The 27,215-nt window shown below is 40.7% G+C and overlaps 1 protein-coding gene across 6 annotated transcripts in view; it reads right to left on the reverse strand.

Moving 5' to 3' along the window:
- The window catches only part of LOC147008979 (glutamate receptor 2-like), a 374,530-nt gene that overhangs the window by 27,178 nt on the left and 320,137 nt on the right, over nt 1-27,215 (reverse strand). For all 6 annotated transcript variants that reach the window (XR_015053351.1, XR_015053352.1, XM_085864443.1 and 3 more), the window contains exons 10-11: nt 19,356-19,562; nt 10,441-10,811 (exon numbers count right to left, since the gene is read on the reverse strand). Coding sequence is in view for 4 of the 6 variants with exons in the window: in XM_085864443.1 (XP_085720569.1) it covers nt 10,441-10,811; nt 19,356-19,562 (578 nt within the window). In the remaining 2 variants the exon portion in view is untranslated. The remainder of the gene's footprint in view (nt 1-10,440; nt 10,812-19,355; nt 19,563-27,215) is intronic.

Genomic DNA, 27,215 nt, shown 5'->3' on the forward strand with positions numbered 1-27,215 from the left:
AGTCACCAGTGCACTGGGGTAATAACCATTTGGGGTAACCTGACTTGGAGTGGCAACCTGTGCAGGACTGTGCTCCTTGCCAATGAAACTGCCATGGCACCCCTTTGTGCCTTTATGGCACAAAAGGAATGGTATTATTATTATTATTATTATTATTATAAATATTATTATTATATTTGTATCGAATTAATTTTGGTATTTGGAATGAAAACAACGAGAGATTGAGTTTAAAATAGAATGAGGAAATGATGTGAGGGTTTCTACCTGTGACATTCGCGGATTCGGTGTTTGAAGATGCGCCATGACGTCATTGAAATATTACCCATGTTACTTCTGTTGGGGGCAGCTGCAGTAAGTTTTTTTTTTTACCCAAGTCCTTCATGAACTAGCTCTCCATGCCCGATGTTCGATGTTCTGGAATTTTTTCAACAATCTTTAGCATTAGTATTTAATTAAAATTTAAGTATATACTGAAATAATGCGTTGGGCATCCATTATGCTCTATGAGCTCTCTAGTTGATTGGAGCATCCATTCTGAGTCTGGGAGGTTGGTGGTTTGACTCCGGGTCGAGTTGTACCAAAAACGTATACATGGTACGTGCTGCTTCCTTGTTTGATGTTCACCAGTTAAAAAGAAGGAACACGGACAAACAACCATATGTTGGCAACCAGTGCGCAAGCTCGAAGGGCCTAATACCCTCCTCCTGTATTGAGATTCCTTGAAATGTAACATATTACCAATGATGCCTTCTTTCACTAAATAGCATTTGAATATGAGATGTATATTCACAAATTACATACACAGATGTGGCATTATATACACAGGTATATGGATTACATTCACAATGCAAGTTGTGAATGAAAAAAAAAAAGAAATAGAAGTCGTGCAGAGCACGATACTTGCAAAATCCACGAAACAAATTTGACCTCAACAATAATTGGTTGTTGAATTAAGTGACCAAATATACAACTCCTCTTCAAACTTCAAGCCAATCGAATGAAAATTGACAATTTTAGAAATTCAGCCGATGTTGATCTTTTGGCCGATGTTGACCTCAGAAATAATTGGTGGTTGAATTCAGTGACCTGATATGCAAATCCTCTTCAAACTTCAAGTCAATGGGATGAAAATTGAGGACTTTAGAAATACCACATAAGTTGTTGACCTTGGGCCTATGTTGACCTTTTGGTCTATGTTGACCTCAAAAATAATTGACTGGTTGAAATAAACCTTCTTCAAATTCCTCGTCAATTGGATGAAAATTGAGGATTTTAGAAATTAGTCAGATTTGTTGACCTTTTGGTCTATGTTGACCTCAAAAATAATTGACTGGTTGAAATAAATCCTCTTCAAATTTCTAGTCAATCGGATGAAAATTGAGGATTTTAGAAATTTAGTCAGATTTGTTGACATTTAGCTGATGTTGACCTTTTGACCTCAAAAACAATAGGCTTCTTGCTTATGTCAAACACTACCATGTGATGAAGTTTCGTGAAGATCGGTATGAAATTGTGACCTGTATGCGATTGACAGACAGAATAACAATAACGCCGAACCAATACACTTGAGAAAATCTTCGATTTTGCAAGTAACAAGCTTTTTAAAAGAATGTGAAGCAGACGCAACAGAGCCAATCAGCTAAATGAACATCACATACCATATTCATGAAAAGGATGTGACAGACTCCTCCACTGGGATACACGAACACATTCCCAATAATGAATGAATGAAATGCTGTTCTTCAGACAGATTAGGTATCACAAGATAAGACCAAGCTTTCAAATATTTTAGATAGTTTAAAGCTCAATTTAAAATATTATGAGTCTCCATCCTTTGGGTGAAACACAATCTTGGAGCCACGGAGGGTAAAACGAGATAGAAATGTAAGGAATTGCATTTGGAATTGCAAGGTCTTTTACGATTATTATTGCTAATCGATGTTTAAATATGCAGTGGTCGTTACACCACTTTTGGAGAAGTGCTATAGATTTTGATAAATGTGGATCTCGTTTTGCATTGCACATCCTTGCATTGTGGAGTTGATGTAAATGTCCTTTCTACTGGTATTTAACCTGACAGAGTACAAGAATTGAGATAACCAGTTCGCAGAGATAAAAACACCACGCAGTCTCCTCAAAACTGCAGATGTTATACGAGTATCAATCGAACTAGTATGCTTTGTTTACTTGTTTATCCAGTTGGCTCTGAACCAGTTTTAATGATTTGGTGGATGTCGTGTATCTGAATTGTCAGAAGGCATTCCATAAGGTACCATGTAGGATGTTGATAGCTAATGTGAGGGCTTGTGGATTAGCTTGCGGAATAGCAAATTGCATTTGGAAACTGGGTTAGTGATAGGAAGCAAGGAGCGGTTGTGAGTCAGAGGAATGTCTGGTTGGGAAGATGTAAGCCGTGGGGTACCTCGGAGACCATCCGGGAACCAATGTTATTCATAACTTGCATCAATGATTTGGATAGTGGGGTTAAGAGTCAGCTTTATAAATTTGCAGATGACACAAAGCTTGGAGGTCAAGTAGATATCAGAGAGGAGGAGTGGGGGGGGGGGTGTGAAAGGATTCAGGGAATTTTAGATACTTTAATAGATTGGGTAAATGATCATCAGATGTCATTGAACATAAAGAAAGGTAAGGTGTTGAGGATGTGTAAGAACAATGAAAATAGAGATTATATATGCAGCATGTGACAAAGGACAAGGATGGGATGGTAATGGATACGTGGGATTTGGGGGGTAATGTGGGTGGATGGCCATCCTTAACTGCATTTTATTTCACTCAGTGATGTTTTTTGTTGTTGCTGTTGTCCTCTCTCTCGTTGTGTTTTCTTCCCATTCGATGCTTTGTATTAACTGTTGTTTTTTTTTAATGTTCTTTGTAGAAAGGGGATAGTCATATGAGCTGTGGAGCGCAACCACTGGAAAGGGGTGGGGCATGTGTGGGAGGTAAGGAGTGGATTGAAGCAAAGCCGGAGCCTGGGCGACAGACCGTGCTGAGTGACGCTGCCTGCTGTGCTATTCATCAAAGCGTTTCGTCTCCAAACTCTATACTCAAATGCTTCATATTACAGGAATTTTTTTGTGTTTCATTTCATTTTACAGCCTTATTGAGACTCACAGAAAGATACATGATATGTTTGTGAAGTGCAACATGCTGCCTTTTGTATAAATCCATCAGTGAAGCAACACAGGTCTTATATGCCAGTAATATGGAATCAAAAGCAAGTTCTATCGATTTCCATGAACTCTCAAAGATGTAGTAACACTTCTTATAATAGGGAAATCAAATCTATCTTTACATACTTTCAATAATTAATCAGTGTGATCCCCTTTTTGCCCTGAGAACTACTTACAGGGATGTCAAGGGGTACCCGAGCACGGAAAATACCCAAAGGACCCAGAGGACCCAAAAGATCCAGAGGACTCAAAAGATCCAGAGGACCCAAAAGACCCAGGGGATCCAAAAGACCCTCGGGATCCAAAAGACCACGAGGACGCAAAAGACTGAATATTCCCCAAAGATCCAAAAGACCGAAAAGACCTCGAAGACCCACTTTTACAATGCTATCGTGAAATTTATGAAGAAAAAAGAAAATTACAACGCAAACCACACTAACGGGATTCTTCTCGAAAGCTACACCCATGACCCCCTACCTCTACCCCTACAAGTCCTTCCATTTCCTCACCGTCATCACCCTTACCCGGGCCCTCTACAGCTCCTGATAACCCTGCTGATAACTCTGATGATGATGCTGATGACCCTGAACCACTACCACACTTTGAAGGATTCAATGACTAAAATGTTAATCTGAATGTCTTTTTTTATAACTTTAATGTTTTTTGGGACATCAGTTGTACAATTTTTGCTGATTGTATTTTTATGTTCAGTAATGTGAAAGAGTTATGCAAATTAAAACAAAGTTATCAAGTTGGAGTTTCCTTTAGACCTTTTCTTTGTTCAGAATAAATAAAAACGATTACCTGTGTTTACAGTATGCAAACCTAAGTAATGTATATTAGAGCTGATTTCCTCTATTCTGTTTTTTACAGTATACAGTACACTACTGTATAAACATTAAAAAATCCTCGCTAAAAAAAATCCTCATTAAAAAAAAAAAATAATAATAATAAAAAAGTAAAAAATACTGTATAAAAATAAATCCTCTCTTATCGACCAATTCGCTTAACGACCTAGTCGTAGGAACGGAACTCGGTCGTTAAGTGAGGAATGCCGGTATATGTATATGTATATGTTTCTGTATATGTATATATATTTATATATATATATATATATTTAAATATATATAAATATATATATACCCCTCTGTCTCCATAACTTCCAGGTACCGATCTAATTCCAATTTAAACTCATCTCCTGTTTCTGAAGCCACGACTTTTCCAGGAACACCATTCCACGCATTAACTACTCTGAGTGAAAGACCCCTGTCTTACTACCATCTTAACTCTCCTCTTCTTTACTGTCAAGCTACGGCCCCTGGTCCTATCACTGTCTCCTGTGTTAAATAATTCGTCTGTTGAATGTTGAATAATTACCTTGCTGCACAGAGTTGCAAGGAAATCCTTTCTGGGGTCCAAAAAGACCCCAGTAAGTTGTTCTTGTTCACTTTTTTGCATATTTGACAACTTCATATCGTATTTGTATCGAGCAAGTCCACTAAAAAAAAAATTATTTTATGCTTATGTTTGCTTACTTTGTCACAAAAACATCATCCAATCAAAATACATTTTCCTAATTGATGTGAAACTTTAGCAGGTTGAATGGAATTTAGTACTTCTTAGACAGGGTCGTAAAAGACTCCAATTTGAAGGTGAATTTAATATATTTATTTTTTTATTTTTGCTTGCAAAATCGAACATTTTTCATGTATATTGGTTGGTCGATTGTGTTATTATGTCTGTCTGTTTGTTTGTGGCCTACAGCTCACAATTTAAAACCGATCTTCACGAAACCTCACTACATGGTGGAGTTTGTCACAAGGAAGAAGCCTATTGCTTTTGAGGTCAAAAGGTCAACATTGGTCAGAGGTCAACAACTTAGGTGACATTTCTAAAATCCTCAATTTTCATCCGATTGACTTGAAATTTGAAGAGGATATATATATATATATATATATATATATATATATATATATATATATATATATATATATATATATATATATATGTATATACATACATATATTTCAGGTCATTGAATTCAACCAGCCAATTATTTATGAGGTCAACATGGACCAAAAGGACAACATACGCCCAAGGTCAACAACTAAAGAGGTATTCCGAAAATCCTCAATTTTCATCTCATTCACTTGAAATTTGAAGAGCATTTGCATATTTCGTTAATGAATTCAACCACCAATTATTTTTGAGATCAACATGGACCAAAAGGTCAACATAGTCACAAAGTCAGCAAATAAGGTGGTATTTCTAAAATCCTCAATTTTTATCTGATTCACTTGAAATTTGAAGAGGATTTGCATGTCACGACACTGAATTCAATCACCAATTATTGTCAAGGTCAACACAGGCCAAAAGGACAACATAGGCCGTATTTCTAAAATTGTCAATTTTCATCCGATTGACTTGGAATTTGAAGAGGAGTTGCATATTTTGTCACTGTATTCATTCACCAATTATTTTTGAGATCAACATGGACCAAAAGGACAACATAATCCCAAAGTCAGCAACAAAGGTGGTATTTCTAAAATCCTAAATTTTCATCTCATTCACTTGAAATTTGAAGAGGATTTGCATATCAGGTCACTGAATTCAGCCACCAATTATTGTCAAGGTCAACATAGTCCAAAAGGACAATGTAGGTCGAATTTCTTCTAATATTGTCAATTTTCATCCGATTGACTTGAAATTTGAAGAGGAGTTACATATTTGTTCATTGAATTCAAGCAGCAATTATTTTTGAGGTCAAATTTGTTTTATGGATTTTGCAAGTCTCGTGTTTTGCATGACGACTTCTTCTCGTTTAGATGTTTGTTGACTTTATCAATAAGTCACCATGTTCAGTCATTGTTGCCAAACTTTGGCAGATTTAGTGAAATTGAATGGTTTTGAGTTGGAGTATGTAAAGGCCCCAGTTGGTTTTATTGCATTAGGTTGTAAAATATGTTGGTGGGACTGGGGTTAAGGATGATATATTGAGTCAATTTCTCCCATCAGTTTTTGTAATGGACTCCAGAGCAGAATCAGACTATTTTATCTTTCTCTCAAATGTACTGATCCTTCATGTATTCTGTAAGGACAAAGTTTCAGTGAATAAAAACTATATAAAGAGAAGGCCACTTGGTAGAGTGCATACCTCTGGCAAGCTGATTAGTTTACGTTTTGTATCCCACTGATAGGCCGGATCTTCATCCGGACTGAAACCAAAATGTAATTGGCTTGTTTTTGACACCTACCCAACTCATCCACCAAGTTTCATCTGAATCTGTGCATAACTTTTTGAGATATAGTGCTGTATATTGTTTTTGGCCCTATCTCTCAATGGTGAGAATGAAAGCATCTGAATAAATATATTTAATATTATGAAAAACTGCTGTTTGACAAAGCTTGCCATTGATTTAAGTGGACTCAGGCTTTTGTACTATCCTGTAGCTGAAAATGTGCTCTATCTGTGCTTTTATGGAAGTAACGTCTCGAGTTGAGGCCTGTTGGTTGGATATCGTTGTGCTGCAATTTCAAGCCGAATTGTGCATTCTTAAGGAATGATTTCAAGATACATTTAGGAATGTTTAATCAAAGAGACTGGGTAGAAATTATATTCTATGATTGCAGAGAGAGGGATTGTTTCATGTCAGGCTGAGACTGTGTTGAAGGCACCCCTCTCCTACTTCCCCAGCAAGGAGGCCATGCCATCCTGATGGAAATAGCTGCTGATGCCTGAGGAATTAAGCCACATAGTTATGAACCTGAATTAAAGTGACACTTGAGCTGGAGGCACAAAATAACTGTCCAGACAAGAAATTCTAAAGCAATGCAAATCAAAGCAAATGATTGTGGTTACTAATAGAATAAAGAGATACTCTTGTTGAGGAAGGCTTATTATCCCATGGACCTGAGGCAAAAAGTGGGGTTAAGAAATTGGTTCACTTCTGTCTGGCTGTCCATCCATCCATCCATCCATCCATCTACAGACGTCAGTTTATGATCGCAGAACAAGTTGATTTCAATTGAATGTAATATTTTGAACACAAATCGAAGTATGAATTGGAAAACAAACCTGCAGTTTAGTAGTACAGTATTTTGGCCTTGAATTTGTCCCGATCGCACACGTGCATTGAGAAGTGAGATTTTGTTTTGTTTTTCCTCTGTTTGTTTGTCTGGCAGTCAGATGAACCCTCATCTACCTCGCTGTTTTGGAATAAATTGGAAAGGTAAAAGAGGTGTGCTTTTGCTTATTTTATGCTATATTTATTGTCTTTACATGTTTATTTCAATGTAAACATGTTTTACAATATATATATATATATATATATATATATATATATATATATATATATATATATATATATATATATATACATATATGTGTGTGTGTTAATTTCAATTATGATGCGTTTATTTCTGGCTACCGTCGATCTTCCTCAATATTTCCTCGAAGCGCAGGAACCGAATCCCCCTTTTTGCTTTTCCCATTACATTGGCCCTTGCTTTCCACGATCGTGGTTTTAACTATCACAGCATTTTCCAGGAACCTAACCGCCACAATATTTGAGGGTTTACTCTACTTGGACATGTTAAATTAGGTGGTGTATAAGACACTGCATGGACGGCACTGAACTTCTGGAATTATTTTTATACTGCCTTTAAAATCGTTATTATATTTCAATTTAATTATAAACCTTAACACTGAGTGGGGTAACATGTTCTATGAACTCTCTATAGTTATTGCATTGTTGCAGGAATGACTTCTCGTGACTACCATTGCATAACATAGTTTCGTTCTTTCCCACATTAAATGTATTAGAGTAAGTGTGAGGTCATTTAATTGTGGTATTAGATATGCATTATTTTATGTGTAGATATATGTTATCTACTCTCCCCAATGTTTATGTCTAAAACCACCATCCCTTCAAACCCTTTTTAATGTTTTTCCCTTTGTAATCTGTCTTTTATGTTCTTTTTAGGGACCTGGTTTGGCCAATAGGCGCAGGTTTTGCTTGAAAACCCGAGACGGCCATGCCGACAACAGCAACCCTGTAGGTGAGATCGGTTAAACATATGCCCTACCCATGGACTAGGCCACAGGCCAATAGCAGCCGAGAGGTGTAAGGACGAAATACATCATAGCGAAGGGTGGGGGGCAAACTTTATAAAAGCTGGTGCAACAGAGTGGAGAGACAAACAAGCCTGCGACCTCACCTTGAGGAACTGCATGGGTGTACGGGATGTCTGTCACTTGAACAATGCCCCTCCAGTGTTGTGCTCCACCATGCTCTACCCTACCAGCCACATCAACTTGCTCAAAAACCTCTACTCTGACAGCCACACCTACTCCTTATGCTCCTCCTCCTCCTCCTCCTCCCCCTCCAGGGCCGGCTCAAACTGCAGCAAACTCAAACTGCAGGTATTTTCTGTCTTTCCGACTCTGACTTGTCTATCTTATGTGGAATGAATGGGGCATGTTAAGTGCTCAGATACTTTATGATCTGCCATTCGTTCGGTGTTTCATTGGTGCATTATGGTAGGGGTTTAAAGGGTATTCATATATTTTTGGGGATTGTGCACGTCTGTTTAAGGACTCCTCATGATTCCGCTCAGTTGCAATTATAGATCAGGCGCACGTCACCAAATCAGTGTGGCATATCTACTGACTCTGTTGTCCCACTGGCATGGTACCGTAGTGAATAGACACAGGATCTAGTCCAGGATGACCAAATCAGTCGACCACCATGGCCGCTTTGACGCAGCTTGCCGGGATTCGTACCAGGCAACTGGGATGATCTGGCGGCGAGAACAGTATAATTATGTGTTGCTGAATGGGCAGGCAATGGACAAAATCAACAGGACATTGATTGAAGAATGCTAACCGTCATAGGAAACAGGGAGAAGCTGACATTTCAGGCGTTAACCTTTCATCGGAGCAAAAAAAAGAAGCAGAATTAATTAACTATTTTTTGCTCCAAAGAAAGGATAATGCCTGAAACATCAGCCTCCCAAAGGTTCCCATGACAGTTAGCAAACCTCAATCAACGTCTTGTTGATTCCATCCATCATTCGGATGCAGGGTCACGAAGACCTATATTTGCTTCTTACATTAAAATACAAATATTTGAGACACGGTGAAAAGGACATTTGTGAATACGAATACTGCAGAACATATCTCTTTGATTTCAAGATACTCTGATAGGGGTGAAGCTTACTTGCTGCATCCAAGAATATGGGTGAGTTGTTCTGGACCCATGATTTATCTATCATCTACCACTGTCCCTTGTAATTCATGCAAAAGTACACTGATGTTTCCTCGTGTCTTGTTCCACGTGTGACATATGTACAAGCCAAGCATCTCCGTAGACCTGAGATCCCTTTATAAAAGGGCGTTGGAATCACACTCACAGAATCATACACGTGGGAGAGACACATGTACAAAAGAGGAAAGTCATTTGACGCATCTGAACACCCCATCGAATGACGATTAGACTTGGTGTATATCAACTAAATTGAAATAGCAACCAATTATGACGGAAACATCAAATGATTTCATGGTGTTTTGTTTTTTGTCTCTTAGAATATTTTGGATCCTTGCAATGTCATCGAGATCTGAGACACCTCCATGTATGGCATGTAGTGAATTGTCTGCATAACAATACGACTAAAATATTTTGCATTACCCTAACAATGAGTCAAAAGCACACTGTATTAACAATGAGCTGTCTGGTTATGGCCTTAGTCCTCCAGAAAGCCAAACTTTTGATGTACAGTGGATGTGAAGTATAATGAGATGTGCTTGATTAGTCTGTAATTACTATTTCCCACTGTTCAGATTGGCTCTGCTCGTTTCCAGTGCCGTTGCATTTTGCATTGTTACAAATGTTAGTAACCAAAAGCTGTCTGATATCATGGGCCAACTTGAAAGCTGTTGGTGGTTTGCTTCTGTGAAGTAATCACCTTCAATAAAAATAAATGAGTACCAATTTTAAATCGACTTTTTCACCCAATCATTGAGACCCGATTGATCTCAGCAACTCATACATGGAAATGGAAAAATAATTTGACTTGTCTTGCTAAGATGGAGAGCTTTTAATAACTGGGATGTTCGTTTAGCTTACCAATTCTAAACACCCTGCATTCAATCTAACTGACTACACTGCTACTAATGAATAACAGGTAGCAGATGCAATCCGCTGCAGATCAAAAGTAAATTTACACAAAAACAAAAGTGACTCGTTCTGACCTGGGTGAGATCTCACAGCCTTGCTGCATGAAGGCGCCGAGTGAAAACCACAAGCTGTTGAAGATTCCAAACTCATTTGGTGGTTCAGCCACACCGCCGTTCTCACCCTCCGCTTCATCGTCACGCTGCCACTCGTAGGGGCTGAAGCGACTCACGAGGAAGAGCACGACGCTGACCCCGATGTATGCGAAGATGATGCACATCCAGATCTCGTAAGCCAATGGGTCGAGAAATGAAAACACCCCAGGCTTAGACTTCTGTGGTTTTTTGATCATGATAGAGATCCCGAGGCTCATGAAAGGTTTGGAGAAGTCGATGACTTCCTCGCGTACTAGTGAGATTGTAAGTGGTGCGATGGCGATGTCTGAACGCTGTCGTACACAGTGCATGCACTATGAGTTAGTTATACACAACTAAATCATCATCTCCATTCATTTCATGCAGAACTTCACTATCTAACAGCTCACTCTCGTGACTACCAAGCTAAACATACATGTCGACAGATCTGAGTACCCAAATGGCCACTACATCCAGAAGATACCCCATAGATTAAACTTTCATCTAAATGACAAAGCAAGAAAGTTCGACATAGGAGGAGGTCCATTTTGTATCCACCCACACCCCACACATGTATCTATCAATTTACTGATCATATGTGTCCCAACACTATTCTTACAATGAACCCAATCAGGTGAGCTGTGTATCTTCCGTCATTTTTGGAATGAAATTAACTTACACACTCCAAGTATCTCTTGTAGGAATGTATCCAGGATACGTCCACACAGTGGCATAGCCTTTTCGAGAGATACTACAGGATCTTTAACATTAGAAACCTAAAGTTATACTGGACAGCCGGCTTTACATCCCCATCAAAAAGGACAATATGCTCCATGATGCAGTCCTCCCTCTACTGGTATGATACTGAGATGAGTTTTTGTTGGATTTGACTCCAAGAGGGAACAAATCCAAGACAAGATATCTCAAAGACAACAAGAAAAAGAGCAATCAGAGATTGCAAATCCTCACCAGGTCTTCTTTTGAGTGGTGTATCTTTATAGGTGTTAGGGTAAATCCAATATGGCTACCAAACCATGTGACCTATGACATCATATGTGTGAACCTTTTGTTCCTCAAGGACAGGCAGTCATACGTGTAAAGTTTCGCCTCAATCTGTTCAGCCACATCAAAGAAGAAGATTTTGGAAGGTTTTTTTTTTTTAAACAATATGGCTGCCGAATCAAGTGACCGATGATGTTATGATTTTTTTTTCTGTGAACCATTTTATCCCTAGATGACCCTCAAAAAATTTCATGCTGATGGAAAGTGGTGTTATACATATGCAATTATGACGTCATAAAAAAAAATTAAACTCATTCCTCGTGTGGAGGACTTGCCATGCGACAAATTTCAATTTTTCCCTCGGTGCGGTTTCAGAGATACAGAGGTCTAAAGTTTTTCCGTTTTTCCAATATGGGTGACACACCACGTGACCTATGACGTCATAATTATCTTTAAAACATTCGACATGAGTAGTCACACCAATGGTGAAAATTACCTCTCAATCTGACAAGCGGTTGCGGAGAAAAACACGAAAGATCTGTGCAGACAAACAGACACATAGACAGACAGACAGACCCAAAATCAATACCCTCTCCGAATCCTTTGGCGAGGGTAATAATACTGCCAACTGAACTATCCTGCCATCTCACAGCAAACAACACCCCAGACAATGACATCGGGTCCTGGTTCTCTCCACGTTTGGAGATGTGAATTCCTCCATAAAGACTTGCTTCTCAAGATTTTCAGATTGCCTTGTCTGGATGTTGTAGTTGTGCGCAGCTATCATATCCAATGTTGCGAGTGAAATACTGTTTGCCTGTGGAATAGGAGATCATCTTCTTCATTCCTGGATTACTACATTCCTTCGCTCATGTTGTTGGCACTAGCTCTCAACAGAATCCTCTCATTTTCTCCACCAATAAAGGCTGGAGTGCACCCAAGGCAGTGTTTTGGGCCTCGTCCTGTTCCCCATATCCATTATTGACCTCTCCGATGCTCTGGTAAAAATTCTCATTCGCTCTTTGCAGAAGACCACGTTATGCCGGGCAATTCGACGTCCCAAAATGGCAGGCTGACCGCAGCAGCACCCCTCTTCATTGACCTGGAATGGATAACATGCCGGTCTAACATTTGTAAGATGTCTTTTAAACCAGACAATTCCAAAATTCTCTCCCTCTCTCTCTCTCTCCATAACGATCATTAAATGAACACAACTAGATCACAATCAATCATTTGAAGAGGTTCAGTTGATGCAACTTCTCGGCATCACCGTCAGCTGTACGACCACTCATGGGAAGTCCGTATATCAAAGCCACCTGAAGCCTGAGCACCTTTTGTTGTGGAAGGTCCTTCCTTGGTGAATCAGAACAGGTTTTTCAATTTCTTATACTGTACATCTGATATCGATTTCACCTGAGTAATGGAAACTATAATTACAGGTGATGTTAAATTTTACATCACTTTTAATCTTCTTGAATAGCTTGATCTCTAATTATCAGTTTGGATTCTGTCCAAGTCACTCAACTCTGCATAGGCTGTTGTTTCTCTCTCAACAACGGATGGAGGCCCTGAATCTTAAACAAGAGGTTGAGGTTGAGCCTGCGGCTGCGATTTTGAACATATCACACGGCTTTGACACAGACTGGAAACCCATCACACTCAACAACCTATCTGCGGTATCCTGGACTACCTCCATTTGTGGCAAACAAACAGACTTCCTTCAAACACAAATCAGGGAATAGTCCTTCGCAGTATCATTTCATTTCCTCTCCCAACCGTGACCTCTCTCCTGGACGGAGCGTATATCAAAACTGGATCCAAGACCAGTCACAGACTGGGTATTCAAGTCCTTCCTCTGCAAACATGAAGGTTCTCAATATTTCTTTCCATCTCTCATTTCCTCTTTTCCCATTTGTTTATGCACATGACAAGCCTGATGTTGGCTTCGTTGTTCGGGTGGCTGGCTTGGGATCTTAGCGTCCTGAGTTAAAGCTCCGTTGGCTGCTGAATTAACACCAGGTGGGGTTGACTCAGCCTGTCATCCATCTAAGGTTGGTGAAATGAGTACCAGTGTACTGGTGATGCACCTACTTCTTCTATTTTGTCTCACCTTGCTCTTCCACGAGCCAATATTTCGTACACAAGAACAGTCTCTTATGCATCTACTTTCTGGACTCAAACATGCTTAGTTAGGTTTCTGGATCTTACTGGATCAAGCACGTTAAAGCCGTTAAGTGAACACTCATTTGATGTTTAATTAATCTTCTTGTCCATATTTTAGTCAATCTTGTACGTACACTCTCTGCCATAAAAAGTCGAACACCGAATTGTTGTTGATGCATTTTATTTATGTGACATCATGGGACACAGATGAGTTAATTATTATTTTGTATGCTGCCGATGGCTGCTGATTGCATCATTGCTGAGAATGCAGCTGTGCTGCTAATGCAGTGCCCCCGATATCCAGTAAGCTGGTACTCATTTTACCGACCTCGGAAGGATGACAGGCTGAATCAACACACCTGGTGTTATTTAACAGCACGACAAGGGCTCAAACTCAAGGTCCAAAGATCTTAAGCCCGCCACCTTAACCGTTAAGCCAACACCAGGCTTACAGATGAGGTGCAAACTTCTGACAGAGTTAAATGCCAAATAATTATATGTCCAGGTAATTGTGATCGAATCACATAATGCTGCATTGTGCCAAGTATTTTCACATCGGGATCCAACGTGGAAGTAACATTATCAATACGGGGCATGTCCACCTCCGGCAGCAAACACGTCATTGCACTGTCGTCGCATTGACCACATAATAACTCAAATCTGAGCCTGGGGAATGGCATTTCATGCCCGGATTAGCTCTTGTTCCAGCCCATCGAGGGTCTGTCACATTTTTGACAAGGTTCTAACAAGACGATCAATGATATGCCAGAGATGTTCAAGTGGATGTAAATCTGGAGAGATGGCAGGCCAGAGTGGTGTCATGACATTAACTATGGCCCTGACAAGAACATCCCTTTTTTGAATGGCCCTGTGAGCAGAAGCATTATCATACATAAAGATGATTCCTGGACCATAGTGATCAAGGGTAGGCAACACTAGTTCCTCTGAGATCTCATCGTATCGCTCTGCCGTCAGATTGCCGTGGATCTGGATAAAGTTGGTGTGAAATGATTCAACAATAACACCCTACATCACGACACTTCCACGTGCAAAAATTGCAGCTTCCAGGACACAGACTGGTGCACATCGCTCATTGAGTCTGCTGTAGACCCCTGCAAGGATATCATGGCTTTTGAGGAGAAATCTGGATTTGTCACTCAACACAACACTTGGCCACTGCCGCCATATCCATTGGACATGCAGATGTTGCCATTGCAAGTGTGCTTGTATGTGTCACGGTGCAAGTCTTGGATGCTGAAGTTGACGATGAGCACGGATCCCTGCATCACGGAGACGCCTCAATACGGTCATACATGGCGTTTACCCCGCGAGGTCCCGAGAGTGTATTTGCAATCGTCTGGGAAGTTTGAAACTGCATAGATGGGCCATGTGAAGGGAATCGTTATCCTGGGATTAAAACACAAAAGTAGACCAGCAATGGCTGGATATGTGGCAGTCAACCTCCATTGTTCAGAAGTCACCCCCTTGCAGAAGAACACTTTTTAAGTAGACCATGAAAACCAATCCGATGTTTTTGGATAGACCATTTGATGGAAGATAAGTGTGATTAAACTTGAAGGTCAAGGAATTCACCAATGAAAAACTTTTCCTTTTTTGCAAACTCACATATAAGCACAACAGACGGATAAAACGTTTTTCCAAGCATGTCATATCAGACGTACTATGGTGGTGAAAAAAAAACCCAAAAACGATTACATGATGGCTTTCCACCAGGATAAGGTACTCATGTTTTCAATGGAACTTTGTTTTTATTTAAAAATAATTTAAATTGTGTAAAATGGTATTTGCACAGAGCAAGATTTACCCTCTGTTTGATTCACAGGTAACAGTGCAGGCCTCAATATATTTATCCTGTAACACCAAATGGGTACCTACCGCCTGTAACAAATCGGACAGTCGGTAAATAACGTACTCTGAGCTCCGTAATCCAGTTACGCAAAACCATGTCCATTGCATCGATCTGGAAGATGCAGGATTTGTTCAAGTGCAAAGACAGCTTGTTGAATCTACAAGCAAACTGTGTTTCACCAGATGTGCCAGAATACCCATCAGGCTAGAAGCAACCACAGCAGCCTACCTTCATCGATGATGGCCTTTCAAGCCGATCCAGACAGCTACTGATATGTGGCCCTGTAATTTGAGAAAAATTTTCATCGCAACTTGCTCTAAAAAAACCCCCGCTTTTTGATAAATGGGTAAGCGCTTATGTCGGGTTACGTAGCTTTGCGCAGTGATACTTTTGTATATTGCACGACAAGAAAAGGTAATCCCAGGAAACAAGGGTAATTTGTGCCATTTCAAATAAACTAACAAAGGAGCATCACAACTCAAAAGGTTGATTAAACTGTTTCAGAGAGCTGAAACTGTTCATCCATCCAAGGATGATCTGGGATGGGAAGGAGAAGGGGGGGGTGCACCCAGCATGGGCCCGCCCTAAACCATACCGCTCCCGTCAAAAGCGATCCTTTTTTTCATAGCTGTATGAAACCGAATCTGTGGTCTTGGAATGTGGGATCACCCGATATTCCTCAAACCGCAACTGATGTTGACCACAGCGTTCAACATGGAACTGGTTTGTACCATTCAGTTTGTTCCCATGTTGGTGGATACTTGATGATTAACGAATTACCGGAATCATTTGTCGGTGGAGATGCTTCTTTTCTCCTAACCATTCATGAACCAAGAAGTGGAATGGTATCCCAAATATCAGATAATCCAGTCCCTTTCATTCTGTTTGAATGTGACACTCGGTCTGTGTTTTGAAGACTCAAGAACATTATTTTTGACCATGGGAAAGTCTCCGTGGTATACAATAGGCATTAAATGTGTTGGACAAGAAAACTTTGATTTAAGTGATTCACGTCATCGAGATGATGAAGGCAAATGTTCATCTGATAGATAAACCATAATTCTGATCAAAGGTCACTTCCATGTCAAACCTTGTTCAACATGTCAGAAACATTGATTTGTTTTGATCATGATGTCATTGGTTTCATCACGTGAGACGTCTGATTTTCATTCAATTGCAGTGTTATGATGAGAAAACATTTAAAATAAATGTTGAGTTTTAAACAAAAGTTTTTGCATTGGAGTACTTATTTTCAAGTGTATTTGAGCATTCTTTGTCTATATTTAGAATCGTTTTTAGAATTTATGACAAAAAGAAAAGCCCACAAAAAATGTTCCCCCCGCTCTGCTCGGCTAAATTATATTGTTCAGTGCAGTGTAACTTTTTGTGCCCACTGAACCTAAAATCATGGATCCACGCCTGAAGTGAGTGTTTATCTAATTATTCATTCAACTGTCAGACAGTTCTTTCATAGACTACAAAAAGCTCCTGTTTGAGGATATAATTTTCATGCATGTCATGTGCCATCCGTTATGTTAAGGTTAGGGTTAGGGTTAGTCAGAGCAGAGCAGTCAGGCTTTACACCAAAGAGGTCAACGATTGACCGTATCCTTGCTCTTCGGGTGTTCACCGAACACAGGCGAGAGTTTCGGCAGGAGCTGCTTGCAGCCGATGTTGATCTCTGCAAATTGTTCGATTCAGTGAATCGGGATGCCCTCTGGAGGATTATTGGTCTTCGTGAGGTGCCACCAAAAACTGATCGATCTGATGTCTGAACTCTACTCTGGTACTGAGGGTGCTGTGAGATGTGGTGGTACCATCTCCAACTTATTTCCATTTGTTGCTGGAGTTTGCCAAGGGTGTGTACTGGCCCCCACACTTTTCAGCACTTGTATGGACTGGATTCTTGGGAGGATGTCGGAGAGATCAAGCTCCGGTGCAACGTTTGCGAATGGCAAGATCTCTGACCTTGATTTCGCAGATGATGCAGTCATCTTTTCAGAGACTCTAGATATCCTTTTGAGGGCCCTCGAGGTGCTGAATGAGGAGTGGGAGCTGCTGGGATTACGGGTTTCCTAGGTCAAAACTAATATCCAGGCTTTCAATGATATCTTGGATGTTGCTATCCTGTCTGTACCTGTTTTTGGTGAGGATGTTGAGGTCATGGAGAGATTCACTTACCTTGATAATGATATTCATGTCTCTGCTGGCTGTGAGCCAGAGGTCAATAGACGTCTGGGTCGGGCCTGGGGAGTCATGGATTCACTGGACCATGGGGAGTGGTGTTGTTGGTACCTGTGAAGGAGGACAAAAATCTGAGTCTTCAGGTCCTTGGTACTTCCAGTCTTGCTATATGGATGTGAGACTTGGACTCTGACCAGGGATCTGAGAAGGAGACTAAATTCCTTTGGTACCAGGTCTCTTCGGAAAATCCTTGGCTATCGCTGGTCGGACTTTGTGTCCAATGAGCGGTAACTGAGAGAGACTCAAATGAGATTTATTACCTGCATAGTCTGAGAGCATCAGCTGTGGCTGTATGGACATGTGGCTCATTTTCCTGACGCTGATCCTGCTCACCAGATTCTCTCAGAGAGGGAGTCTCCTGAGTGGAGGAGGTCAATGGGCTGACCACGTGCCTTGTGATTGCAGCAAGTTGATCAGCATCTCAAGGAGATGGGGATGGGCCAGGCATCTGCCTGGGGGTTGGCTAGACGGAGGCCCCTGGAGTACTGGCGGAAAGTGGACGCAGTGACGCACTGCTCTGGCGCATGCTCCCATACCTGACCTGACCTGTTATGTTACACAGTATAACTTGTAAAGATTGTTTATCTATCAAGTACAAAGGGAATTCACAGTAATTCGGATGACGGCCATGTTATATACATAACACAATATTTTACATGTATATGTATGTATGTATATGTGTTGCTGCCCCATTTGTAGTCAGAGAAAGCCATTCACATGTAACATGCGAACTATCTGGTTAATCAATTCATTGACAGTGCAGAAGCTGCTGCCCAGACAGGAACCACATTTTCGGATGGCAAGCAGCATCACCTAGCCTCGAGGAATATCAGAGTAGACCAGACCACCTCCTACCCACAGGAGGAGGAGGAGGAGGAGGAGGAGATTGGGACCACACTCTGTGCAGAGCGTTGGTGCTGCCTAAGCAGTCTCCCACAGGCCAGGACAAATTTGTAATTTGTTCATGGTAATAACTCTCCTTCTCTTTGTGAAGGACACTATGTGATCTTTAACATCCATCAATCAACGCCGGCAGTTTAACGGTACACATTGATGCATCGCCTTGAATGTGAAACACCAGGATGATCGTTTCTAGCTGGGTCAGGATTCAAACACCCAGTTTAGACAGCTCAAAGGAGAGTGTATATGCCCTCTGGGTTATCTTGCCAGCCAACAGTGGGGATGTTTAGCTGGAGGGGGGCAGGGGAGGGGGGATGAGGGCTAATGTATTCCTCCATTTACGTGTACATCACAAGTCGATGATCATTTCCCTCGTTGGCTCATGTACAACTGGTCTCTGAATATCTATTTTAGTGTAGCACAATTAAGTATTTTTAATAACACAGACTCAACGAACACTGTCATTTATCAACGAATGAGCAAGTGGACAACAAAACCAACCATCTCAGGTGTTTTGATTATGCAATTTTCTGAAGACGATGGAACATACACATTTCTAACTTTAAATTTCTGTTCTGCAATGACTGACGGCATGCTCAGTAAGTGGCACAAAACCGTTGCATGTTCTGAACCCAGACACATTCAGAGGAAAGCATTGAAATAATCATCAATGACTTACATTGTACACCAGTTCCCCAACCATTCCATTCCATATCCTGGTGTTGGGGTTACGTGCGCCATACATCCCGTCCTCCACGATTGACCACTCGTACGTGAAGCCCACGTGCTTTGCAATTTCCTTGCCCAGATCGACACAGTAACCTTCCAGTTGATCGTTTCCCTGGTACAACTCACGATTCTTTCTATACATCACGTATGGGGCATCCTGTGGGAGAGGAAGGAATGTGCACGGAACGGGAATTGGAGATGTATGACAATGATGTTGTCATATTGTTGATGTTGAAGAAGTAGAAAGTGGCAGGATGGAAAGTGAAGAAAAAGAGCAGTAATGTGTGTACATTGTAAAAAGGTCAGAAAAAAGTAAGCTATGATGGGTGTCTCACTGCTTAAAAAACAAAATAACCTGCAACAAGGAGAAATATAGTATGCTCGAGATAAATATTATAAAGACGCATGGAAGTGTGACATATAAAAACAAATTACTGGAAGACTCTGAAATTCGCGGGGGATAAGTTGCAGAAACAATGCTGTGAATGTCAAATCCACGAATTTCGGGGCATTGTTTCAATGGGAAAAAGGGGGATAGGTTCCTGGCGGTTCATGATTCACAAGGGAAAATCAAAAATCCAGTGAAAAACCACATATACGCTCACGACAAACCAAGATTACATGAAGCACAGGGCGGCAAATGTAGAAGCAGGTCAAATTTTATGAACCGTGAATATGCAGGAGCCACAAATAGCGGAGCCACGAATGTCAGGGTCAAACAGTATTTACAAAACTCATCACAGAAACAAGCAACCTATTGCAATAGTAAATAAGGCAACTGACAAAAAAAGAAACTCTTAACCTGAAGCAATAGCTTACTTTTACCCCGCGGGGTCTTCCACCCGACGGGGTCTAAGCGCCGCTCGCGTTCTCTCTTTTCTTGTGTACGGTTCATTTGAACGTCTATTTCTCCATTAAGGCCCGGTCACACCTTGACGTTTTAGCCAGCGATGGCAACGTATTAAAATGTATGTAAAACGCTGGCTTACGTTGAACTTCTGATGTTTTTTTTTAAAGATTCGGATGTATTCATAGCGACTTGGTCTTATGTATAACGCATTGGTAATGGACACAGAACGTTTCGTTGTGTTATAGATAACTTATACCAACGAATGCTGAACCTGTTGTCGGCCTACACAACCGATGCCCAACGATAGTCTAACTTAGGCATAGCGCGTTGCACGCATCGCCGACGATGTCGTGACGTAGCCTATTAAAAGGCTGATGCACAACGATTCGAATCATAACTGCCGTAGAAATGGAAGTGACAACATCGCTGTCACACCTTGGCGATCTTGCCAGCGTATGCCGACCTAAGAAAAATGTGTCTAAAACGTTGGGGCACGTCAAATACGGTATGAGTAAGTTTGGTATACGTGAGTACAACGCTAAAGTACGCTATCATACGTCGTAGTAAGTAGAGTACGTCAAGAAATTTTAAACATGTTCAAAATTTTACGACGTACTCGGCGTATGACACACGTTCCGCATGCGATGGGGATAGGTTTTACACACGATATGTGGACGCTTACACACGTCCACAAAGGCTACTTATAAGCTACTCATAAGTCGAAACACGTCGCGGTAATGTCTTTTTTACGCGAAACTTATTTCTAACTTATGTTTGACGTGCTTTGAACCAATTCTTTACGTAGTCCCAACACACATCGATGTATGTAGACGTATTCCAATGACGTCTTCCGGTCGACAAAAAAAAAAAAATTAACGTGTTTCTAGCTTACAACTGCCATATAAAGACGTGTTCCCAGCGGTTTTGGGAATTGGTACATAAAAATGCTGCTCATAAAAGGGGAACCAAACAGTGTTTTCGAGTCCTTTTTGAGTCGATGTCCATGTCAGCAGTAACAGTATCAGTATCAGTATTAGTATTAGTATTAGTATTAGTAGTAGTTTGTTCATGTTGGCAGTAGTAGGTGAGTGTGAGGGGGAGGGTGTGGGTTATGATGGATCGTCCTTGCGTTTCACGATTTAACGATTTAAATGATAAACTCAACGATTTAAATGGCTGCATCTCCACTATTGAAAGTAGACGCTTGCGCTCAACAATTGGATTTTTTTTACACTCAACGACTTTTAAACGGTACCACTCAACTATTTTCATTGTTTACAATGAACGATTTAAATTGCTGTCACTCGCCTTTGTTTTTTGACGCTGGGGTTTGGAAATTTGAAGCGTTTCTTCTGAACGTGTTAAAACGCTCAAACTCGACTATTTTAAATAGACGCTGCCGATGGACAATTGGAATCATAGCCAAGCTAGACATCGAAGTGTGAACATCCTCGTCATGCCGAAGATAAGTTTGAAGAATGCTGCAAATAAGTGTCCTGGCCGTGGCCGTGGACGCTGACGCAAGGACGATCCATTATACCGACGTCTTTCAGCCTATGAGTAACTTAAAAGTAACGTCTGTCGATGTGTGGCAACGATCGCGTAACGTGCCAACAACACGTTAATCATAGGTTAGAAATAAGTTTTGGGTACGCTAAACATTACCTCGGCGTGTCTCAACTTATGATTAACTTACAAGTAGCATGTGTTGACGTCTGTCAACGATCGCAGACCGTGCATACAACTTGTGGCCAGTGTAGCGGAACGTGTGAGTCATACGCCGGCATACGTCGTGAAATTTCAAGCATGAAAAAATTTGAGGACAACCAAAAAGTACAACGTTTAAAGCCAGCGTACAACGACGTATGGCAGTGTTTTTCAGCGTGCTCTCAATGTTATCAAAACTTACCCATAACGTATTCAACGTGTGCCAGCGTTTTAGAAAAAAAATTCAAAAATCGGCATACGTTGGCTAAAACGTCAAGGTGTGACCGGGCCTTTATTCGTGAACAGTTTTCGATGAAAATTGACAGGAATATACTAGATACATATGTGCCGGCATTAACTGAGCCCAAAGTGCGATTCCGGCCCTTCGGGCTGAGAAACGGCCCTTTTGGCCCATTTTCTTAAAATTGTCATCTCTCGGTTATTAGTGAACGGAACCGAACCAAACTTGACCGGTATATTCTAAAGGTCACTCTACAGGAATTATCTGAGCCCAAAGTGAGATTATGGCCCTTTGGCCCAACAAACAGCCCTCTTGGCCCATTTTAAAAAAAAATTGCTATTCCTCGGTTGTTCATAAATGGAGCATAACCAATCTTGACAGGTATATTCTGGAGACCATTCCCAAGGCATTAATTGAGCCCAAAGTGCGATTCCGGCCCTTTGGGCCGAGAAACGGCCCTTTCGGTGCATTTTCTTAAAATTGTGATAAAAAAAAAATGCACTGGGCGATGCCCAACGCAAAACTAAGTCACAAATGATGATGTGAAACTAGCCTCACTCTTGTGAGGTGTTCTGGTTTCTTTTTCTGATGCAATGAAAATCTTACCAAATTTCAAAACTACCTGAGAGTTGTACGAATGAACTCTCACGGGGTATGTTCGCAATTCGAACTTGTTACTGGGCAACCCTGTATCTAATATGTATATATATATATATATATATATATATATATATATATATATATATATATATATATATATATATATATATACACACACACACACACACACACACACATGCACGCACGCACGCACGCACGCACGCACGCACGCACGCACGCACACACACACACACACACACACACACACACACACACACTACATGGGCAAAGTATATGGACACCCCTTCTAATTAGTGGATTCGGCTATTTTAGCCACACCAATTCCTGACAGGTGTATAAAATTAAGCACACAGCCATGCAATCTCCATAGACAAACATTGGCAGAAGAATGAGCTGTGCTGAAGAGCTCAGTGACTTTCAATGTGGTACCATCATTGGATGCCACCTTTCTAACAAGTCAGTTAGTCAAATTTCTGCCCTGCTAGAGCTGCCCCAATCAACTGTAAGTGATGTTATTGTGAAATGGAAATGTCCAGGAGCAACAACAGCTCAGCCACGAAGTGGTAGGCCACACAAGCTCACAGAATGGGACCGCCGAGTGCTGAAGCCACTAGCGCAGAAAAATCGTCCATCGTCGGTTGCAACACTCACTACTGAGTTCCAAACTGACTCTGGAAGTAATGTCAGCACAAGCACTGTTCATTGAGAGCTTCATGAAATGGGTTTCCATCGCCGAGCAGCTGCACACGAGCCAAGATCACCACGCACAATGCCAAGCATCAGCTGGAGTGGTATAAAGCTCACCGCCATTGGACTCTGGAGCAGTGGAAACGTGTTCTCTCGAGTGATGAATCACGCTTCACCATCTGGCAGTCCAACGGACGAATCTGGATTTGGCAGATGCCAGGAGAACACGACCTGCCTGAATGCACAGTGCCAACTGTAAAGTTTGATGGAGGAGGAATAATTGTGTGGGGCTGTTTCTCATCGTATGGGCTAGGCCCCTTAGCTCCAGTGAAGGGACATCTTAACACTACAGCATACATTGACATTCTAGACGATTCTGTGCTTCCAACTTTGTGACAACAGTTAGGGGAAGGCTTTTTCCGATTTCAGCATGACAATGCCCCTGTGCACAGAGTGAGGTCCATACAGAAATGGTTTGTTGAGATCGGCGTGGAAGAAATTGACTGGCCTGCTCAGATCCTTGATCTCAACCCCATCAAACACCTTTGGGATGAATTGGAACGCCGGCTACGAACCAGACGCAATCGCCCAACATCAATGCCCGACCTCACTCGTGCTCTTGTGGCTGAATGGAAGTAAATCCCCACAACAATGTTCCAACATCTCATGGAAAGCTTTCCCAGAAGAGTGGAGGCTGTTATAGCAGCAAAGGGGGAACCAACTCTATATTAATGCCAATGATTTTGGAATGAGACATTGGACGAGCAGGTGTCCACATACTTTGGACCATGTGGTGTATGTATGTATGTACATATATATATATATATATATATATATATATATATATATATATATATATATATACATATATATATATATATATATATATATATATATATATATATATATATATATATATATATATATATATATACATACACACACACACACACACACGATACAAGATTGGGGTGGTTGGGATTATACATTTTATAAGGAAAAAGGCACATCCAACCCAACAGTAACTAGATCTACCCTCTCATCCAGTAATAAACAAACAAGAGCAGACTCGGTCTCAGGCGACGTTTCATCCGTTTCCTAGTGAGCTTCCTCAGACCAATAGACCCTGAGCCTTGCAGCACATGTCTACTTTTATTACTGAGGCGATAATCCATTTCCGGTCGCATGCTGGTGTGAGAGGTCAACTGAGGATGTTTTCATTGTGCCGAAACTTTGTCAACAAACGCCAATCACATCATCGATAGGCTGTTCCGCTCTTTGTTATTATTGACTAGTGATCTGGTATTGTATACATGGAGGTGAGCGGGTGTGTGTGATTGTTCTTGTATTTGTGTTTCCTAGAATAAACAAGGCTGGGTTCGTGTCTCGGTTGGACATGGTGACTTGTGGGTTGAATGTTTGGCGAAGTTTCCTTTGGGTGTTGTACATGTGTGGGTGTGGTGTTTGGAATTGAGTGTTTTTTTTTTGTGGTGGTTGGAATTGACTTGGACAACACCCACAGGAAACTTCGCCAATCATGCGACCCACAAGTCACCATGTCCAACCTGGATGCGAACCCAGCCATGCTTGTGCCCCAGAAACACAAAAACAAGAACTATCACACACACCCGCTCTCCCCACACATACAATACCAAATCACAAGTTAGTAATAAAAACGCTCCTTAATTGAACTCTCGCACCGGCACATGACCGGAAATGAATGGTCGCCTCGAAAATAAAAGCGGACGCATGCCGAGGCTCGGGTCTATTGACCTTGAGGAAGCTTGTTTCAAAGTGAGTGAACCGTCGTTGACTGAGTTTGCTCTTGCTTGTTTATTAATCGATTAGCAAGGTAGATCCAGTTACTTTTTTTGGTTTGATGTTCCTTTTTTTCGTTAAAAAACAAACAAACTACACATACAGGGTGTTTCAAAAGTTAGTTTCCTGAGAACGGTGTTGTTGTATTAAGTAACAAAATAACAAAAAATAAAACCATTACATTAAGAATCTATAATTTTACATTGTGCAAACGTGGAATGTAAACATGAAGTTATAATTTTCACGAAAATATTTTAATCAAAACCTCACAACTTTAGAGAAGTTGCGCGAAGCGACCACCCTAATTCTCTCCACATTTCTAACACTTTTTCATAACGTAATGGCACATAGCTCTGCTAAGTTCAGGTTTGTTGTGAAAAACATCAAATTGAAGCTGATTGGCGTTTTTTTTTTCTTTCGTCTTCTATAATTGTGGGGTGTGTCACATAAACGTTGTCTTTCATGATTCCAACACAGAACATCACAAGGTAAGACAGATCACGTGATCTGGGTGGGCGGTCGGTCAGCCCACGACGACCAATCCATTCTGTAAACTTTTCGTTGAGAAATTCCCAGACTTGTTGTCAAAGGTGTTGTGGTGCCCAATCCTGCTGACAGACTTATTCTCAAATGCTACAGTAGTGGTGGGACGGTGTCCTGTAATATGGTTCAACAAGTTTCTGCTGTCACAGCCCCGTTAAAAAGTACGACCCGATTACGCCATCTGTACAGATTCCACTCCAAACTGCAACTCTGGAACATTTAATTTGTGCTCAATCACAAAATGTGGATTGATATCAGACCAATGGACATGGGTATGCTTGTTTACTCACCCATTTTTTTTGAAAGTTGCCTCATCACTCCACACAATACGATTCATGAATTCTGGATCTGCTGTTGCATGATTCACAAGCCATTCAGAAAAGTGTAATCGTCGATTGGGATCACCTTCATTTAAAGCTTGTAACGAGTGTGGTTTGTAAGGATTTATCTTCAATTGCTTCAAAATGCGATGGACTCTGGATGTAGAAATGTTCAATTTGACTGAAGCTCTTCTAAAAGACTTTTGAGGATTGCTCAATCATGAGCTTGCAACAATTCGTTTGTTTTCACCTGTTGTAGTTGTTTGAGGGTGAACACTACTTGGAGCAACTCTGACGTTACCTGTTACATCAAACTTCTTATCAAGCTTGTGTATTTGCTTGGCTTGATGGAAAAAAAAATAAGAAAAACTTATTTTCAAATGCTTGCTGTAGAAACTTTTCTGCAATTATTTACAGTTTCCACCACAACTTCAAAACATAAATCATTTGTTCCATATTTAGATGCCGCTCCATCTTCTCGAGTAGCACTTTACTCACCTGCAAGGAGAAACAATATCATTAAAGCAATTTTCCGAAGAAAAAAAACAAACTCAAACGTTGTGTAAACTAACTCAATACGAGAACAGAATTCTCGATAAACTAACTTTTGCAACACCATATCTATATCTATATCTATATCTATATCTATATCATTGTATATATATATATATATATATATATATATATATATATATATATATATATATATATATATATATATATATATATACATATCGAGAGATGCTGATATCAACACTTTCCAAGGGATAAACATTGCTCCATCCGTTTTGATTCTTAATCAAGTGGCACACTCAAACGCACTCTCGCTACACCATGTTTACACACATGAATAGCGAAAATGCATCTCCTACGCTGTCTCAATCACACCAAAAGATATATTTTTAAAAAGGTGCACCAAACAGATACTGTGACGTTTTCTTGTGAAAAACATCTCGTTCAGTTTACGTTTCTCCACAATATGGCCACACAGAGCAATGATAGCTTTGCACGTTTGTTTTCTCA

Source organism: Eptatretus burgeri, chromosome 18 (assembly GCF_056783735.1).
Source record: "Eptatretus burgeri isolate ZD-2024b chromosome 18, Ebu_testis_v1, whole genome shotgun sequence".
NCBI lineage: Eukaryota > Metazoa > Chordata > Myxini > Myxiniformes > Myxinidae > Eptatretus > Eptatretus burgeri.